The following is a 13,989-nucleotide window of genomic DNA, read 5'->3' as shown; positions in this document are numbered from 1 at the left end:
ACATCCACCCACTGAATGATTAGATTGTATGTTTACTTAAAGGCATGCTCTAATGTCCATGGTTATATTCATTATTTCCTTGGTTTTTGGTTACAGAGTTTATATTGTGTTTAACCAAAACATTTTCTGCAGAAATATTTTTGGTTAGGACACAGATGGTAACAGATGTATGTTTTTATTCATAAAAGGTTTTTTTTTTTAATACTTGACTTATACAATATTACAAAGTCAAGTTGGAAAATATTTCAGATTTTAAGATGTTAAAAATAACAATGAATTGGTTTCTGGAACAAACTTACATTTTAGAACAGAGAAAAAATGAAAGTAACAATTCAATACATAGATGAATGTGAAGCTCTGACTAGGTGGTTTTATTTTTTACTACAAAATGTTTATTTTTAATTTAAAGCATCTAGGTTTTTTCCACAATGCATATAAAATTATTTGTCCTGAAATATATAGGAAGAAGGATGAACTTGTCCCATCTTAAACATCTCAAGACTATACTTTCAGGGATCATTTCTATAGTTTGTTATTAAAGAAGTTTCTCTAAACATGTAGAGTACCCATCTTAAACATCTCAAATCTTGTTTGCATTTAGAACAATTGCCTTTAGGTCTCAAACAATCACAGACTACTACACTTCTTGAGTTTCACTTCTCAAGCTTCAGTTTTGTCATATGTAAAGTGCTGTTAGTATTTCCCTAACAGAGGTGTCTTGAAGACTAAATAAGAACCAGTATAAATCATTTAACATATGTCTGTCAAGCAGTGGTTAATTGGTATTATCTTTCCCCCTGAAGCTATCAGAGAAGCTTAAAAACTTTCAATTTCTTACCACCTCAGACCTGTCAGAATGGCTAACAACACAGGAAATAACAGATGTTGGTGAGGATGTGGGGAAAGGGGAACCCTCCTACACTGTTGGTGGAAATGCAAACTGGTGCAGCCACTCTGGAAAACAGTATGGAGGTTCCTCAAAAAGTTGAAAATAGAGCTACCCTAAGACCCAGTAATTGCTCTACTGGGTATTTACCCCCAAAACACAAAGTAGTGATCTAAAGGGGCATGTGCACCCGAATGTTTATAGCAGCAATGTCCACAATAGCTAAACTATGGAAACAGCCTAGGTGTCCATCAACAGATGAATGAATAAAGAGGATGTGATGTTTATAAACAATGAGATACTATTCAGCTATAAAAAAATGAAATCCTACCATTTACAATGATGTGAATGGAACTAGAGGGTATTATGTGAAACAAAATAAGTCAGCCAGAGAAAGACAATGATCATATGATCTCACTCACACATGGAAATTAAGAAACAAAATAGAGGGTCATAGGGGAAGAGAGAGAAAAAAAACAACAACAAGATGAATCAGAGAGGGAGATAAACCGTAAGAGACTCTTAATCATAGGAAACAAACTGAGGGTTACTGGAGGGAAGAGGGGGTGGGAGAATGGGATAACTGGGTGATGGACATTAAGGAGGGCATGTGATGTAATGAGCACATATAAGTGGGTGCTACATAAGACTGATGAATCACTGACCTCTACCTCTGAAACTAATAATACTCTATATGTTAACTTATTGAATTTAATAACAAGTACCTCTCAAATTAAAAAAAAAAACCCTCTTAATTTCTATGTTTTTCCTTTTTTAAAAAGACAACATAATTTCAATTGTTCCAAAGTTCTGCTTATTTATAAAACTATGGGAACTTCAGAAACATTCTGCTTTATAATACCCAGAGAAACCGCCTATGTATAAATATTGGCTGCGTTGTATACCCACTTCATTATTGCTGATATTTTGGAGATGGGAGTTTTAATAAAGGCAGAAACCAGGATGAGTTAAAGCTTTTTGGCCAGAAAGATTTTAGCATTTTTGAAGATAGGGATGGCTGTGGGAGAAGAAAAGTGAAACGGAGGACACGGGTTATTTAAAATAGTATTTTGGTCACGTCAAGGTATCAGCTTTAGGCATCCTGTGGAGACGTCATCTTGCTATTTTTGATACATCTGGACTGTTTTTTTTTTTTAATTTCCAAAAATTTAAAAATTGTCAAAAAATGTTTGACAATTTTGAGCAATTATTAGTAACAGTAGTTATTACTGTCTCCGCAACTACATCGGGAAGTAAAAGTTCTGCAACTAGGGCTTTCTCAGACTCTTGAAAAAACCGCTAATAGAAAAGGCAGAATTTTCCAAACGTTCCCATTCATCCTCCAGCTCTGGGAACCTAGAGCGCCCGCGTCCAATCAGCTTCTAAATCCCCCGCGCCGGCGAGTGGGAGGGGCTGCGATGGATTCGGTCCCCACTGCTTCTCCGGCTTGGCCACGTCTGATGCCCTGCAGGTCCTTGAAGATACATAAATCACCTGCCTATTCATTTGAAACAATTGAGCTTCTCACTCAAATTTATGATTAACAAAGCTTAAAAATATATAGCTTAAAATCATGGTGTTTATCCTTTCTTCATAGTTTTTTCTTTTTCCTCTGGGTAGACAAACGGCCTTCCAGTGTGGCGGACCTGCAAGTCTCTTCCCGGCGCAGGCGCGGGCGAGCGGGAGGGGCGGACCTGTTTCCGGGCGGCGCGTGGGGCTGGAGGTCGAGAGAAACCCGTGCCACCACCATGGAGACTTTGTACCGCGTCCCGTTCTTAGTGCTCGAATGCCCCAACCTGAAGCTGAAGAAGCCGCCCTGGGTGCACATGCCGTCGGCCATGACGGTGTACGCTCTGGTGGTGGTGTCTTACTTCCTCATCACCGGAGGTAACTCGGGCTGGCTCGGCCCGGAGAGGCCCTGAGACGCGGAGAGCCTGCCCGCCCCGGAGGCTAGTCTCTGCGGCTGGCTCTCAGCCCCGAGGGCAGCATTTCTGTGCTCTCGATCTCTTCGGAGGGTGGAGGGAATTTCTGGGGTCTCCAGGATTAACGCCCCAAAGGTTTTTCTGTCCTCACGCCCTGCTCTGTATTGAGAGGTCACTCTCATTGTTCTCACGCCCATTGCCTTTTCGCACTTCTAGCCTCTTAGCCTAGGGATCCGAATCAGACTATATTTCTTAAACCTGTCTTGTTGCTCTTTATTGCCTGCCGTAAGTTTTTTGACAAAGATCCTGGAGGACTCGAGTCTTGTCCGTTGTACTTTCCATGGTTGGTCAAGAGGGCTTGGGACTTCTCCCTTATCTTTGTCTACAGTCCCTGGACCCTTGGAAGAGACGTGACAGTCTTTAGGTTTGTTAGCTCACACCCAACCGTCCGTTGTTGCTTTTTGTCCCAATCAAGAATAAATGCCAATGGAATTTTCCGAATCCACGGTTTTGATAAATATTTGGGATTGGATTTAGATTTCGCAGAAGGTATTGTATTTCAAGAAACAGAAGTTGAGAATTTAAAAAATTAGGAAAATAGCAGTACTATTAAACACTCCAGAATGTCTTATCCTGTTTTTTTTTTGGGGGGGGGGTTGTTTGTTTTCAAATAAAACGTTGCAAAAGGGGCGTTGTTTTGTTCAGTGATGAGTTGGCAATCCAGCTACAATTTTCGAGCCACTACCCTTTCAAGACACAGATTCACGATTTACTCGAGACTGTTCTACCGAACTGGCAAACTGGGAAGTGGAATACTTAATTTGAAAGTTATAAAATTGAAGCTTACAGATTAGGGACAGCAGAAGTGGCTCCGTTTTTAAGGGAATAGCCATAAACATCTTTATTTTCATAGATGTGAAAAGCATTGGTACTGAAGAGGGATGAATCTGAAACTATGACTATGAGAGCTTGGTACTAGAATGTGCCTCCCACTCCCAGTCCAGAATCATGATAGTTAACTTGTACTTACTTAAGTAAAATACATTTGAATATTTTTTATATTGGTAAGATACTATCCTAGCATTGCATTAGCATTAACATTTGGTCGGCACATTAATAGGTACTGTACTGAATAAATGAAATTTAAAGTGCATATGATTAAACAAAAATAATAGTCTTCATCTGCTTTGAGCTGCTAGTCTCTTTTTCCTAACCCTTACTCCCTTGGAGTCCAAACCTTTCTTAGAAGCCGCACAGTTTCCCTTCTGTCCACTTACTCCCTATTGATTGTGTATGGGGAGATTCTCTGCTCCACCCCCAGGGGCAGATTGTAAAGAACACTCTTTAGTGGCCAAGGCCAGAGGTATCATACAAGGATTCAGTTTTGCCACTGGAAAAGAGTCTCTTCTAAAAACTGTGAGTGTACTTGTAGAAGTAAATGATACTTATTGCTGAGAAATACTCACCAAACAATGCATTGAGCCCTTATTAAGTTCCAGGCACTAGGTACTGGGAACAGCAGTCAAGGAAACATAAGAATGCTGCTCTCCTGAAGCTTGTAATTGCATGGTTGAGACAGGTTAAACATCACAGAAATCTTATTCCACTGCATTATCTTTTCCATTACAAATTACCCAAGATTCATTGAAGGGATAGAACAAGAAGTTACGAGAAAATAATGGGAGTTGGAACATCATTTATATTGGAGTGTGGTTCTTAGGGAAATGACATGTTAACCAAAACCTGAAGAATTGGGGAAAAGAAAATATTGGGCAGAGGGAAAAGAATGGACAAATATGGAATCAAGAGGTTGGTTAGGTAGGTTTGTAGTTGGTTGAGTCTAACTAGGTTGGTGGCAGTAGAGATGGAGGAAAGTATAAGGAAAGATAGTTCGGAAGTAGATTCATTAGGTGTTGATGGATTGATTGGATGTATGGATTAATTGGAGAGAAGGAAGTATGAAGGAATCTTTGAGCATCTGACTAGATGGGATGGTCATTTTCTGAGATTGAAGAGTTGGAAGGTTTTTTGGTGGGGAACGGTGAACCAGAGGGCACTTCAGGATATGTAATAGTAGGACAACTACAGTTAGTTGGCTATGTCAAGTTTGCAGCTATGAGTTTAGAATTGAGAAAAGAGTTCTCTGTTGAAATTGATTAATAATAGATTTTTAAAAAAAAATCCTCTAATCCAGATACTGAAGAACAGAGAAAGTTTCTGTTCTTAGGGAGCTTACATCTAATTCTACGGGTGCTAACGTTTGATAGGTATTGGCACATTGACCATCATTAATCATTAGTACATGGAATTAAAACCCTGGGAAGGGATGAGTTCAGTTCAGGAGAGAATGTAGAAAAAGAGGACAGTGCATCAAGTCCTAAGGAACTCCCAACATTTAGTGGGTCTATACAACAAGATCTGTTCGAGATGTAGCAAGAAAGTGTGGACAGGAGTATCACAAAAGCCAATTTTCCCCTAAAGAAGATGGATTTAGTAAACTGGATTGAGTGCTGCTGGGAAGCCTCCCAAGACAACTGAAAAATATCCATGGAATTTGGAGATCATTGGCAACTTTAGCAAGAGTAAGATCAGTGGAGGCGGGTGCCAGTTGAAGTGAGTTGAAGAATGAAGGGTAAATGAGGAAAGGGAGAAAAGTTTACCATGCCCCCCCCCCCCCGCAGAAGGCAGTCTGCATTGTTTCAAAAAGGAAGCATAGAAACAGGATGTTAACTAGGAGGGTCTGGAGTCAAGGGAAATTTGACATAGGGAAGGAGAGGTTGAAAGTTTAGGAAGGAAGAGAGATGGCCAAAGGATCCAAGTCTGTGAGAAGGTGGAAAGGGATGGAGTCCTGATAATTGCAGAAGGAATCTCACATTGTTAGAAGGTGGAACTCTTTCTTTCTTATAGCTGGAAGGAAGGAAGGAAGGATGAATGCAGATACTAGTCTATAGATTTGGTAGTAGTGAAGAGTTGAGGGAATTCCTGTGTGACTGCTTGTTAATCAAGGATGAGGGAGACACAGTCTTACTATGCTTAAGAAAAGCTGGAAGTGAGGTTGTTGGAGAATAGTAGAAAAGGTGAAAAGTAGATGCTGGCAATGGGAGATTGGGAAAACAATTGATTTTGATGGACATTAGTATTAATGAACACAGTGACATCATGACCTAAGTGATGGACGTTAACATTAATGATCACGAGTCTCTAGTATTGCTTGTCTGCCTGTTGGTATGATTTTAAAATGTCTCCTTATTTTATATTTAAGCAAGAAAATTTCTCCAGTTAGCTCTCAATTGATAGAAACATATCCAAGCATATGTGGAACATTTTCTTGAACTAAAATACAGCCTTTAATATTAAATCTCCTTTATTGTGGAGTATTAGAAACAGTTACTGAATGAATTTATCAAACACCTGTTTTAGAGGTAATCTGAAATATTGAGTTGAATTTTTAAATGGTGTATCTAAAGTTTAGGATATTAGCTGGGCTTCCCTTGATTATCATATCTCAGTAGTCTTGTTGAAATATAAATGATCCTTTAGAGACATGAAAACTCTAATCCTTTTTAAAATTTAGGAATCCATTCTAATCTACACTACTGTCTTTCATACAGGAATAATTTATGATGTTATTGTTGAACCTCCAAGTGTTGGTTCTATGACCGATGAACATGGACATCAGAGACCAGTAGCTTTCTTGGCCTACAGGTAACACTTAACCTTTTGAATGATTTGGTGGGAAGGAAGGTTGCTGGAGTATGGATATTTTTTAAAAATATATTGAAACCTGTGGGTCCATCTGCATTTAGATAGTAGCTAAAATGGCAGGAAGTGGGCAAGAATAGAAGTATGTTACTTATTTATAGGGCATAAAGTGTTTCACAGTGATTGACATGATCACTTATTTAAAGGAAGGTATTGGTTTAAAATACGCTTAGACTCTTCTGGGGAGCAGCAAACTGTACATACCTGTTTATTTGTAAGTCATGTTCTATTGGAACTAGGCATGCCCATTTGTTTATATACTGTCTGTAGCTGCTTTCAAGCTACAGTGGTAAACATGACACAAACCATGTGGCCTGCAAGCCTACGACATGTACTGTCTGGCCATTTAAGGAAGAAATCTGGGGACCCCTGGATTATACTATCAAATAAAAAAATAATAATTTTGGACCCTTGGGCACTCCATTTCAGTAATGAAGCACCATTCTAGTGTGGTTTGGTTCATCTGAGCAGTGCTTATTGTATTGCTTTCTAAAATCCACTTGATAACTGTCTACCAAATATAGCTATGTATTTGCATTTATACTTACTTTTATGGTATTCCTGCATAGAATATTCTGAAAAGATTACTGTGCTTCTCCAGGAGTGGGAGAAATCTAGATGATAGGTGATCTTGATGATTGGGGAGCCCTTCGTAGTGTTGTCATTGGCACTGTTTGAATTTTGAGCCTAGTGCCTGTATTGTGTTTTCAATTAAAGCAATTAGCTAACAAAAAATACATAATTCTTTAACAGATACCTATGTATAAATCATTCTATAACAGAAGAATTTGCTTTTTGGGAATCCATGAACTCAGAATTTTGAAAGCTCTGTTCCCAGAAAAATCAGATATACATATATATAAAAATTCACATATAATTCTAAGGGTTTATAGATTGCTGGAAATTCTTGTGGGGTTCATGGAGCCCTGGATAAGAACACTGGATTTTAAAATTTTCCCTTTGAAACAAGACATTTATTGATTGATTGATTTTTTTTTTTTTTAAGATTTATTTGTTTATTTTAGAGAGTAGGTGCATGCACACATGCGAGTTGGGGGAGGGACAGGGGGAAAGGATCTTCAAGTAGATTCCCTGCTGATTGTGGAGCTCCATGCGGGGCTTGATTCCATGATCCATGAGATCATGACCTGAGCCAAAACCAAGATGCTTAACCAAACAGATGCTTAGCCACCTGAGCCACCCAGGTGCCCTAAGAGGTTTATAAATTTTCATAAAACTTCTAGAAATATTCCTAACCAATTCAGAATTTGAAATTTATAATAGAAATTTAAATGCCATAATTTTTAAAAGCTAAACAAAAGTTCTGGGTGAAGAGTTCATGTACATACACTGACTGACTTTTTATGCTAGTAAAATCTCAGCATTGATTTTAAGTAGACAGTTGTGTTAGTTGAAGTTTTAAAACTTTATGAAGACACAGATTTTTGTTGTATCCTCAGAACCTAGACCAGTGTTTGGTACATAATGGGCTAAATAAAAATAAATTTTGTTGACAAGAATAATAGAAGTGTGATAAAATAGTTTTAACAGTAAGAATAAAAAATTAACACAAAAATATTTTAGCAGAAATAGGAATTTCAGTCCAAAGACAAGTATTTTATTTTTCTGGGAATTTTCACTCATTGTTTTGCTGTGGTCTTTTTCAGAGTAAATGGACAATATATTATGGAAGGACTCGCATCCAGCTTCCTGTTTACAATGGGAGGTTTAGGTTTCATAATCTTGGACCGATCGAATGCACCAAACATTCCAAAACTCAATAGATTTCTTCTTCTATTCATTGGATTCGTCTGTGTCCTATTGAGTTTTTTCATGGCTAGAGTATTCATGAGAATGAAACTGCCGTAAGTTATTAAGTACTTTGTATAGTCAGCAATTTAACTTCTGTTGCAAGTTGGTAAAATAATGACTTGGATCATGTAAAATCATGGGTGATTTAACCTTCATTTAAACCAATGACATTTCTGAGAACCAAAGAAATTTGTGACTTGCTCGAGGTTATAGCTATGGTTAGTAGTAAAATTGAAATTAGTAGCAGGTCTTTCTGAGTATTATCTCCATACTGTTATTTTGCTGTTACATCACTGACCACTGACTGGAGATACTGTTTCTTTAAATTGCTTTTTGGTTGTATAAAATATGGGATTCCAGTAGTAATAGTGACAGTAGGGAATATTTTCAAGACATTAATTATTGCTGCTCTCTGAATAATGATGTGAGGAAAAACCATTAAGCCTTGAACAAGAAGAGGGTTATTACCTCACCAAAAAGTTGGGAAAAGGATTTTATACGTGTGTGTATTTGTGTATGTGCGTGTGAGAGAGAGAGAGAGATGGAGCTAAATGTAGGATTTAAATTTTTAAGAGGAAGGAATTTATGTTTACAGGCCTGATAACATTTTGTTTCAGAAAACATACAATACCTTTAGAATAAAAACAAATTGGTTTTATGGCAGCTTTTATATTTCCATTTGAGATCATTAATTTGAAATGTGGACAAGTCTGATCACATTTATCTATATTCTGATTTCACCTATGGATGAATTAGTAATTGCAGGAACCTTGACTAGACATACCATACAGAGATTAGCTCTTAGTAAACTCATTTTTTAGGGACTAGGTTAAACATCAAGTGTCAGTGATTTCTTAGATCTGATACTCCCTTATTATAAGAGACATTAAAAGGAAATACAGGGTGCTCGCTTTGGCAGCACATATACTAAAATTGGAACAATACAGAGAAAGATTAGCATGGCCCCTGTGCAAGGATGACACGCAAATTCGTGAAGCATTCCATATTTAAAACAAAACAAAACAAAACAAAAACCCCGGAAATACAGGAGGGTGTGTGGGTTTCATTTGTTCTGTGGCTTCACCTCTGTACTGTCTGTCACACATCTGGAGTAGAATGGGCAGACTTCCCGTAGGAAGTCAGTGGTACTTAATCCTTCAGTCATGTTCACATCTTAGCAGGGTGGGAGAAGAGAACAGTCTTCTTTGTCAACTGAATGAATATCTGTGTATCCATGTGGTTCCCTCAGACTCTTCTGCCAGTGGTTCTTATATTTGTCTGGGGGCAATAGTTTTGGGGTGCCCAGGTGGCTCAGTTGATTAAGTTTCTGCCTTTGGCTCAGGTCCTGGGATCGAGCCCCATATTGGGCTCCCTGCTCAGCGGGGTCTTCTCCCTCTCCATCTAACCCTCCCCCTTGCTTGTGCTCTCTCTCTCTCTCGTAAATAAATGAAATTGTTAAAAAATTAGTTTTGGCCATTGGCTAAATTGTATGAAGAATTACGTACTTCAGCATCCTCTTTTTGTTCCTTTTATTTCCTCCTTCGTTGAGAAAGGTATATTGGTATGGAAGAGGCTGAAATTTTCCATAGCAAAACAGGAAAAGAGGAGGCTCCCAGAGAGATCAGGAGGCCACTACAAATTAACCAAAACAGATGGAACTTTTGGAGGCATATAGCAGATCAGAAGTGGGCTGGTTTTGCCTGTAGAACAAGATTTATTTTTATTCTGCCTTAAGCTGCTCATTCTTCTTTACCGTTTTAGGTCCTCTCCTTAGGATGTAAGTGCTGTTCTTTTTAACTCAGGCATTTGACTTGTAGGATAATAGAACTATCTACTGCTTAAAAATGAAAGCTTTGGAAAGTGCTTAATACTCTGACTGCCTCCATCTTACTGTTTCAGTTATTTATGTAAATATTTGTCTTCTTGTCCCCATTTTTAGGCTGGCATCCAAGATTGCCGACTAAGTGAACAATAGGAAATAGGGTATACTCCCTTTATATATAATCTCCCAGGTGTAAATTATATTTAGATCTAATCCAAACAGAACAGTGATCTAAATTGTAAATTGTCCTGCAGCTAAATCTAGGATTTAGATTTTTAAGGGGAAGGAATTTACAGTTCCTTCTTTGATATGATTTCTCATCTGCACCTCCTAAAGCCTGGTTCCTTGGGTGCAGAGCTGGAAGAAACAATGGACAATTCTAGAAGAGAAAGGGAAGCAACAGTATTGCATTTTCTGGAATGTTTGAAAACCCCAAACAAGATGATGAGTCATGTCTATGGGCCTACATAGCACACAGTAGGGCCGTGGTTAGTACCACCAGTAAGGAGGGAATATAGCTTTTTTGCACACAAATGATCTTTGAAGTTCCAACATACATAAACAGTTTGATACCTAAGTGAAACAGCAATAGCAAAAAGACATTAAAACACACCACTAACGGGACGCCTGGGTGGCTCAGTTGGTTAAGCATCTGCCTCCGGCTCAGGTCATGATCCCAGCGTCCTAGGATCGAGTCCCACATTGGGCTCCTTGCTCCGCAGGGAGCCTGCTTCTCCCTCTGACTCTGCCTGCCACTCTGTCTGCCTGTGCTCGCTCTCGCTCTCTCTCTCTCTGACAAATAAATAAATAAGTCTTAAAAAAAAAAACAAAAACCACTAACCAAGGGTGCTTTCGGATCAAATAAGTTGCTAGCATCTGAGGTAATTGATGACTGTGCCGCATAAGATTCATCACAATGACCTCCAGGGCTGAAGTCTTTGTTACAAAGAGTTTGATATTTCTAGTAAGAGAAACCTTTAAAAAGGAAAAAAAAACCCCAATAGCAGTGAATTGGTACTGTTTTATATTGTTTAATTTATGCTTTTTTAGAGACCTGATGTCTCCCTTACAGATAAAATTTTACAAATCAAAGTATGGCTTTATTTGATGTCATATATATATTTTTTAAGATCTTATTTATTTATTTGACAGAGAGAGATCACAAGTAGGTAGAGAGGCAGGCAGAGAAAGAGGGGGAAGTAGGCTTTCTGCTGAGCAGAGAGCCCGATGTGGGGCTCAATCCCAGGACCTGAGATCATGACCTGAGCCGAAGGCAGAGGCTTAACCCACTGAGCCAACCAGGTGCCCCTGATGCCATATTTTTTATAGAAACATGGGCACTAATAAAATGAATGACTATTTCTTGACCATTTGCATATATGACAATACATTTAAAGTGAAAAATCAAATTTTGGTGCCTAATAGTTTTATGGTACTAGTACAGAGTTACAGAAAAACAGTTTTCATTTTGAAAATAAAATTCTTCTCATATAATTCAAAAGATAATGTATGTGGGATTGTGTGTGTGCATTAGGTACCTTTTAAATGTGCACAGGTTTAAAGAAATGAAATGATGTTTAGATACTGGGTGGGAGATGGTACAAATTTGTGCTTGGTTCTTCTGAAAAGTAATGGTCATTAGGTTCTCTAAAGTCTTCATTATTAGGGTTGTTTTTTGACCTAAAAGAATTGTAAAAATTAAAAAAATAAAAGATGGTGTGCTGTATCATGCTGTGATGTCCTAAAATTAGGCAAAGTGTTTGGTTGGGAGTGGAGGAATAGATTTCACTTGTAGGCAAGTCTGTTATAAAGCTGTATAAAATAGTCTATTGAATGGATACTATACAATTTGGGACCAAAAAACCTTGTTTTATTTTCTATTTATTTATTTTTAAAGATTTATTCATTTGAAAGAGAGATAGTAGGGGGAAGGGCAGAAGGAGAGGAAAGAGATTCTCAAGCACACTCCGTGGTGACTGTGACCGTCCTGGCGCTGGCAATTCCAAGACCCTGAGATCATGACCTGAGCTGAAACCGATAGCTGGATGCTTAGCTGATTCAATCACCCAGCCACCCCTCAAAAGGCCTGTTTTGGTCAGAGTGGAAAAAAATCACCTTTTTAGCAGTTTGAGCTAGTGTTTATTAAACCTGATGAGAAAAGCTAGGGAGCTCCCCTATAAGTCCTAAGATCACAGGATCAGTTCAGCGAAGAAATTCTAAAGGAAGGGAGAATGAAAAATAAAAGTAAGAAAATAATACTTTACTCAATTAATGTCATTTAGGGACTAGGAGAATGCATATACATGATTTTTCCATGTAACTGAAATTTAGTTCTACATGTACTAAAACACTTTTACTCCTTTATGACAGGCCACTTTCTAAAGTGTTTGTTTTATTGCCTCTGTAACATTCACATTTGTATTTAGCAAATATTTATTATTTGATAATTGTTACTTGCTGGACAGTGAACATGAAGCATAATTTTCCTTCTTGACTCAGGGTCCTTTTAGGTTTAGACTTAATAAGACACAGCAGCACTTACCAGTTTTTAGTTGATTTCCTTAGTGTAACCTGCCATTTCTCCTTTTTATCATCTTTTACCTATTGTCATTTTCCTTTTCTTCCTCTTCTTGATTTTGTTGTTAATTCTGTGATTTGAGGAGATCGATAACCTAGCTGCCGTGCTTGCATTTTAAATCAGTCCTGGTTGAAGGAGAGCTTCATGGCCTGGCTTTTTACCTGCCCCGCAGGTGTGTGAGTGGCTTTTCATTTGCTTGCAGGTTTGGAGCTTATTGGTTTATAACTTTACCCTTTGAGGGGAAAGGGTAATGGAAATGAAGCTCAGTAATGTAGTCATTTATTGGGGAGGCCAGATACAAAGTAAAAACCGTAAGGAGGAGTCACACAATTATATTTTTAGATGGTCATTTGATTCATCATAAAATTTGGGCGCTTTGGAATTTGCTTCCTTTTCACTTTTTGTGTTTATAAATTTTATTCCTACAGAGGCTATCTGATGGGTTAAAAAAATGCCTTTTGAGAAGAAATCAGTGGATATTGGATTTGCTCCTGTTAATGAAGTTTTAAAGGCTGTACCAATCCTCTGATGTGAAATATGGAAAAAGAGCGAAGCAGCAGAAAAGAAGCATCTAGTGGAACTAGGAAGCATATTAAAGCTTGAACTAGAATGTCTGCTTGGTATCAAAGAGACAAACTCATCACAGTATTTATTCCTGCTGGCCTATACTGACATATCAACGATGTTAGGTGGCATTTTCTTAGTTTTTCATTTCTTAAAGAAAATATATTCTGTTTCTACAACTGTAATATTGAATAAAGTGATTATTTTTACAGCCCCCTTAACATTTTTTGGAGATGACATTTTCTGACTTTCAAAAATTAATGTAAAAGCAGGAAGCAAGATTCCATGAGCTGAGAACTCTGGACAGATCAGCTTTATGTATGGTGCTTTGCCTTTAAACATAGTGTGTGACAGCACATTACTCAGATATGTATGCAGGACTGTTTTGTGCACAATAAGATGAATGAAAGGAGCAGAAATAAATAAGTTTTCTAATTAATACCTTTTGTATTTGTATTTTTATGAGACTGAACTGCCACCCACTGTGCCAAGAAGGCCACTTATGTATGTGATTTAATTAACTGATAATATAACTTTTTGGTCCATAATTATTCTTGTGACTCTCTTAAGCTACTGTTAGTAAGTTTAAGATCTCAAAATGTGATTGATAGGTTGTCTTGTGAGGTTGCAATTCTGTATCCCT

General features: G+C 37.9%; 1 protein-coding gene, 1 non-coding gene and 1 pseudogene across 2 annotated transcripts; all 3 read left to right on the top strand.

Moving 5' to 3' along the window:
* The first annotated feature begins 497 nt into the window (after positions 1 to 497).
* LOC122890598 lies at positions 498 to 591 on the top strand (annotated as a pseudogene).
* Positions 592 to 2,561: 1,970 nt separating this feature from the next.
* On the top strand, positions 2,562 to 13,785 carry OSTC (oligosaccharyltransferase complex non-catalytic subunit). The gene is made up of 4 exons (XM_044224290.1): positions 2,562 to 2,773; positions 6,420 to 6,513; positions 8,238 to 8,435; positions 13,211 to 13,785. Exons 1-4 carry the CDS (start codon positions 2,635 to 2,637, stop codon positions 13,227 to 13,229), a joined length of 450 nt encoding a protein of 149 aa, XP_044080225.1. The 5' UTR covers positions 2,562 to 2,634; the 3' UTR covers positions 13,230 to 13,785.
* On the top strand, positions 9,286 to 9,393 carry LOC122890685. Its single transcript, XR_006381135.1, has one exon. It is a non-coding gene; the product is annotated as a U6 spliceosomal RNA (small nuclear RNA).
* Positions 13,786 to 13,989: the final 204 nt, after the last annotated feature.

Source organism: Neovison vison, chromosome 11 (genome assembly GCF_020171115.1).
Source record: "Neovison vison isolate M4711 chromosome 11, ASM_NN_V1, whole genome shotgun sequence".
In the NCBI taxonomy this organism is placed as follows: domain Eukaryota; kingdom Metazoa; phylum Chordata; class Mammalia; order Carnivora; family Mustelidae; genus Neogale; species Neogale vison.
Note: the sequence above shows the minus strand (reverse complement) of the source record. Positions and strands in the feature narration are given on the sequence as shown.